Here is a 6,743-nt window from a genome sequence, read left to right as displayed (position 1 = left end):
GATTCTCAAGATCAATACCACCAGAAGAGTTGTATTACTGTTCCTAACTCCTATGGCATCTATGTTTTTGATCTGTCCTCATTTATTCAAGTTTTCCCCCTCCTGCTATGATGCAAAAGAGTACTTTAGAGCAGGGCAATATTTCGTCTATCTTTGGATTACCTACTAGCAGCCTGGTGCCTTGGCTCAAAACTGCTTGATGTAGCAGAAACTAATGCAGCATTGTAAAGCAACTATGTTGCTGCTGTTGTTCAGCTGCTCAGTCTTGACCAACTCTTCACAACCCCATGGACTACAGCATGCCAGGCTTCTCTGTCCTTCACTATCTCCAAGAGTTTGCTCAAATTCATGTCCATTGACTTGGTGATGTTATCTAATCGTCTCATCCTCTGCTGCCCTCTTCTCCTTTTGCCTTCAATCTTTCCCAGCATCAGGGTCTTTTCCAAAGCAACTATACTCCAATAAAAAAGAAAAGAACATTGCAGAGTATTTTAAATAAATGCGGACCTTTAATGAATTTTAATAGTATAAAAAAACTGCTTGATAAAGTTTGGTCAATGATTTTATGTATTGGTTGGGACAGACTCATTGCTAAAGCAAATAATCCCCAAATTTCACCCAGGGACTAAAATATTTATTCCTTGCCCATGTTACAGTCCAATGAGGGGTGATTAGTGGTTGAGTTGAGAAGGAGGAATTGTTTCATACAGTCGTCCAGTGATCCAGGATCCTTCCATTTTGTCCATTGATCTCTATTTCCTCTGAGTCCTCATTACTTGACCAGCCGATACAAAAAGAGAACACAGATGGCTTCCTGAGTGTTTGCCTATGAGGCAGCCTGGAAGTGATGCTTCCAGGCACATCACATCACAACCCAGGACTGAGTCACATGCTACATCCAACCACAAGGGAGGTTAGAAAATCTAAAGTCTCAATGATGGAGAATCCTTTGTCTTACTGGTCCAAATTGGTGTTTGAATATCATGCCTCTCCAAAACTGCAGATGTGGACTAGCAAGTGGACTCAAGTTTGAGTCAAGGGAAAAATACTCTGTTTGGGCTCTGCCCCTAATTTTGTGGGCATGGTGATTTCCTTGGTTGTGATTTCCTCGGTTATGCTTTCTTCATCTTCAAATCATCATTGGGTTGGATTGTATTTACGCATCTTATGAATTTCTGTCCTGATCTATAATTCTATGGGCCTCTCATCTCTGCCTTGGTTGCTCTCACAACTTCATAGACTATTTTTGGTCTGAAGATTTTACTGTTTTTCAATTCAAGAATTTCAGGGTCTCTGAGTCAGTGTCACTCTAAAGTCATTTGAGTGACAATTTTAATTCTAAAAAATGTCATTCTGATGACAATTAGGGCATTACCACCTATAACAGACACCGTTTTGCTCTGGTCATGTTCTCTACCCCCATTCTACAGCTTCTGCTTGTCTTGCAGACTGGGTTTCAGAGGTCAACCGTTGGGCTATTGGAATTGCTTCACCAGTCTTCACACAGAACTAGCAGTCTCTGTTAGATCATATCCCTGGCATAGCCAATGACCTACTGGGGGAGTAAGAATCTTAGATTGTTTGCCTGTGAGCATAACTTCTTTTTTTTTTTTCTGACAAGCCAATTTATTGTCTCTACAATGAACAGAAATAAAACTTACAAATAACTGGATTAACTCTGTGTCACTACAATGATCATTTTTAACCACATTACACACTCAATACAATGAGACCATCTATTTGCATGTAGCACTTTCTAATCATCTTTTTAAAGTTGGAATTTTTTTTTTTTTACTTTTTTTATCCTGATAACCAAAGGACTGTATTTTCATAAAGTACCATTTAAAAAAATAAACTACAGCAAAGGCAAAACAAACCCTTAAAAACCTAACAGCTCTGTGTTTCTCTCCAAATAACTGACAAACACATTTAAACAAGTGGAGGTCTTTTAAAGGAGGCCACCGGACTAAGCTGGGTTATAGAAAAGCTACAAGTGTGACAGCATCCATGGCTGCAATGCCAGAACAGGGACGTGGACATAGCTTCCCTAGAGTCTGCGCCTGGTGAGCACTGCTCAGAGGAGCTATGAGGCTCTCCCAGTCTTACTGAGGTCATGCAGGCTAGGGCTGCTGGGTGAAGGGAGAATCAGCACACCTTTCCAGCCTGGGAGGTTATGTGTACTTACCTGATTTCATCATTATGAATACACCTACAGCCATGTATGTAGGCTACCAATTTGTAACTGCACCACAGTGAGGTACTCGGCAATCTTTGGTGCTGTGCCATGATAGCACATTTGCTAGCTGACTTTCGATGCTGCTACAATGAAAAGTATTTAACTTATAGGACGTAAGGGATATTGGAGTATTCAGCAAAGTAAGTAACACTGATCATTGTGAAATTAAAAAAAATATAGAAACATTTATACCTACTACTAGGTACTACTATGTACTATGTAGTACTATGTACTACATAACTTCTTTTGAGATGTAATTTCGGCTCCAGAGCTCTCCAATGGGATTAGGCTGAGACTGGGATTTTACCTGAAAGTGAGTTTGTTTGTTTAACCAAGAAAAAATCCACACTTTCATTTATTTACTTTTCAGTTAGTTTAAATCCTTGAACGGTACCGCATCACACAGATTCTATGCCCAGTGGCCCTAACAGGACAATTGCTTTGGAATTTGGCCTGAACCATGCCACTGTTTCCATGAGCCTGAGTTATCTTTCCCCAGATCACTCTGGTTTTGTAAGATTTTCCACCAGTAGTTACTGTGTTCTTCTTTGCTTTGTGCACACAAGCACATCTCTTGCTTAAGTAGCATTCAGTTTCATCTCGAGCACACACACCTTCAGTTTTCAGAAGAGCTGAGTGCTCCCTCTGGTTCCATAGACCCTGCTCATAGCTAGCAAAAATCACCTTGGACCACAGCCTTCTATGTTTCCTTTTAGAAACCCATCAGGCCTCCACAGGGTCCAAGATGGCTGAAAGACTAAAATGAGCTATTGATTGACCTCTTTCCCTTCTCTGTCTTCCTTCATCCACCTAACTTCTCTTAAGGGTGTTTCCTTAATAAATCACTTGCATCTGGATCCCTGTCTCAGGATTTGCTTTTGTGGAATTTGTCCTAAGATGCCATCTTCTGTAATAATTTTGATGTCTTATCAAGCATCTCAACACGTTAGGCTCACTAGCATCATGCTGACTTTCCCATCCTTCCCAGTTTCCCCAGTGTTTCATCCTGAGCTAACTGTTATTTGTTCATGTTGCTGTTCTTCCATCTATTAATATGTTCTTCTCATTGCCCCATCCACCCATCCTTTATGACTCATCTAAAATATGACCAGTGCTGGAGAACATCCACAAGTTTTCTTCCTTCCTTCCAACTCCAGGAAGAGTTTCTCACTTCCTCTGTAAAAATAAAAACAGCTCAAACATAGTTCTTTAAAAATACACAATAAAGTGATTAGAAGCCTGACCTCAGCAGATGAAATGATGGGCAAGTTTAAATAACTTCCCAAGGCTCCAGCTTATTTACCGATGAGGAAGATACGATCCTATTTTCTTTACAAATGAATATAAGGTGCTTGGCAGAGTATGTGAAACATTGTATGTGCTAAATTTATCATCTATGAGAGAATTATATTTGTTTCTCTGAAACCTAATTGGATTTCAAAGTTGTAAATACTGAATCTTGTTTATCTCTGTATAACTGATAGACAGTGTCTGGCATGGTAGATACCCAATAAATAGTTGATGAATAAATAAATGGTATGCAGGCACTGAGTACTGAGGCCAGTTCCTCTTATTTTTCTGTCTTAGAATATAGCTCTTCTACACACATACAACCAAGAAACAAACTCTGGAAATCTGCTTCAAAATTCAAACAGGAGAATGTAACAGTAAACATTCTGGTACTTGTGATATTTTCATTCTCTCTTTATCTTGTATTCTCTCTCTATCTTACTTTCACTCTCAAACAGTGGAAGTTTTCCCTTTTTTATTTGAAAAAAAAAATGGCCCAATATATACGAATACAGGACTTTTTCAAGCTAATATTTATTAGTACGTGTATGTTCTCTCTCTTTCATTTGCTCTCTTCTTCTCTCTCTCTTCCTCCTTCCCTCTCTCTTCCCATTCCTCCCTCTGTGTTTCAGAAATCTAGAAATGAGATGTGACTTAGTAGTCTACTTTCTCCCTTTTTATTTTTGATGACTTTTGAAAACCTGTGACCCTAAAAACCTTAACTGCTCAAAATGAGATTCTTCATTTTCAAAAGATGCTAGAAAAAGCATTATTTTAATACATGGACTTCATCAAAATGACTCTTCCCTGAGACTTTGTAGAGATTTCAGAAGAGAGCTTTCCATTTAGTGAGTTATTCTAAAGTTCTTGGAAGTGAATTGAAAGTTGCTCGGTCGTGTCTAATTCTGCAACCCCATGAACTATACAGTCCATGGAATTCTCAGGCCAGAATACTGGAGTGGGTAGCCTTTCCCTTCTCCAGGAGATCTTCCCAAGCCAGGGATCATATCCAGGTCTCCCACATTGTAGGTGGATTTTTTACCAGCTGAGACACAAGGGAACCCCAAGAATACTGGAGTGGGTAGCCTATCTCTTCTCTAGTGGATCTTCCCAACCCAGGAATTGAACCAGGGTCTCCTGCATTGCAGGCAGATTCTTTACCAACTGAGCTATCAGGCAAGCTTGGAAGCTTTCTTTAAAAAGTTTTTAGATTCTCAAAGAGTTTGGGGACAGTTTCTAGTACTGAAAATTACTAGAAGATGATTGTAGTATATAAGGAGATTAACTCATGAAATCATAGCCCTGTTTGTCCCTACGTAACGTGTAGAATTAGTCAGTAATATCTGTAATGATATAGATGATGATGGCAGATATAGGCTACATTTTCCTGTAGCAGTCACTGTAGCTGAAGATGATTTTTCTCTTCCTAACCCCTGTGGTGTTTCATGTTTGTCATTAACCACACATTCATTTGCACCCTGATGTAGAGTTCCATTTGTATCTTTGTTCCTTTATAAGATCATAAGGTTTCACCAAAGTCTAACACTGAATCATGGGTACACTAGGACTTTTTAAACATTGGCTGAATGAATGAAAATGACTGGGACGTGCCTTGTAAACTTATTGATAAATCAGTGAAATACTCTGGGCAGCACATCTTTCATCATTATAAGATAACATATAGATTCATTTGACTCACACAAGCATATCGATCATATTAATGACCAAGAGCATTGAGCATCCCTTCTCTAAATATATGCAATTTTGTCTTCCAAAGAATTTAAAATTTTTAAACCTGTAACCAATTTTCTTCACATATTCACATCCCCATGAAATCAGACAATGGAAAGAAGAGAGAGCACAGGGCATGCCACACAAAACGCATCTAAACCCAGCTCCTATCTACAGCTCTCTCCCGGCTGATGGAACAAAACCAGCTTTGACTGTAATACTCTACACAAGTGAATGAAACTTCACCCTTCAGTCAGGTCCTTAGGGGAATATACTCATTTCCTTTCTTCTCATTTCCTAATTAGAATCTCTTGTCCAGTCACTCTGCTACCCGAATTCCGTGTCTGACTCAGTATGAGGTGTCTAGTTACGCTTTTTGCATCTACATATTAATTTCCTCTGGGCATCTGGCTGATATTACAGAGAACATTCCCTGCTAGTCCATTCCCCTGTTGAGCCTGAAATCAATTTTATGACAATCCCAAACCACTCTTCCATCTGTGGTTCCTTGATTCTATTCACTGGGGTAGCAGTAAAATTAATCTTAAGGTAAAGATACTTTACTAGATTGAAGATGCTTCTTTTCAGTGGTTTGAATATGTCAGTGAAAGAAACTTAGAGTAATTTAAGATTCTGTAGGATTCGGTAAACATCTTATTTTCACACAGTGAATAGTTTCCTCCGTGTATAAAGATTAGTTTTATAAAATTTTCAGTAGAAGATACCTAAGTTTTACCAATTCATTCTAAAACTCGGGAACTAGAATGGCCAAGATGGTGCAGGAAGAAGACCCTGGGCTCACTTTCTCGAGTGGGCATATCAAGAGAAAAACTACAGGGCAACTGTTGATGAGAAAACTAGCAGAAAATGTCCACACCTGAAGACATGAAGAACTACAATGAGACAGATAGGAGGTACAGAGATGGGATATAATCAAGACCCACACCCTCCAAAGAGTGACCACAAACAAAAGGATAATTACAAGTCAGAGGTTCTGACTTGGAATGGGTTTGAGCTGCACATTAGGCTCCCCAGCTTGGGGTTTCTGCACTGGGAAGATGAGTCCCCAGAATGTTTGGCTCTGAAGGTCAGTAAGATTTCCTTTTGGGAGAACCAGAGGGCCAGAGGAAATAGACTCCACTCTTAAAGAGTGTACACAAAGTCTCACCTCCCCCTGGACCTAGGGCAGAAGCAGTCATTTGAAAGGAGCCTGGTCAGACCCACTGCTGGCATTCCCCTAGCCCTCCTTGGAAGTCATGCAGCTCTGGAGGGAAGGTCCTGACTGGAGGCAGGTTCCCACTCAAGACTCGACATCTATGTCTCTGTATGGTGTTTTTCTTTGTTTTTTTTTTTTTTTTTTTCTGATGTAGAAGCCATTTCGGCTAATGGATCAAACTTCAGTGAACCAAGAATAGGAAGAGGCAGACAAACTTTCCTTTTTCTTCCCCTCTCCAGGGAACAGTTATAAAGTATATTTTATAAAGTC

General features: G+C 39.7%; 1 protein-coding gene across 1 annotated transcript; it reads right to left on the bottom strand.

Annotated features, from left to right (window-relative positions):
• Window positions 1–2,611: 2,611 nt before the first annotated feature.
• Window positions 2,612–2,959, bottom strand: LOC133258827 (large ribosomal subunit protein eL33-like; the record flags this gene model as incomplete). The annotated part of the gene is made up of 1 exon (XM_061435546.1): window positions 2,612–2,959. A coding segment is annotated over one exon (348 nt), but the record flags the coding sequence as incomplete, so codon positions are not given.
• Window positions 2,960–6,743: the final 3,784 nt, after the last annotated feature.

Source organism: Bos javanicus, chromosome 13 (assembly GCF_032452875.1).
Source record: "Bos javanicus breed banteng chromosome 13, ARS-OSU_banteng_1.0, whole genome shotgun sequence".
In the NCBI taxonomy this organism is placed as follows: Eukaryota; Metazoa; Chordata; class Mammalia; order Artiodactyla; family Bovidae; genus Bos; species Bos javanicus.
The sequence above is the reverse complement of the archived record's forward strand: the minus strand, read 5'-3'. Positions and strand labels throughout refer to the sequence as shown.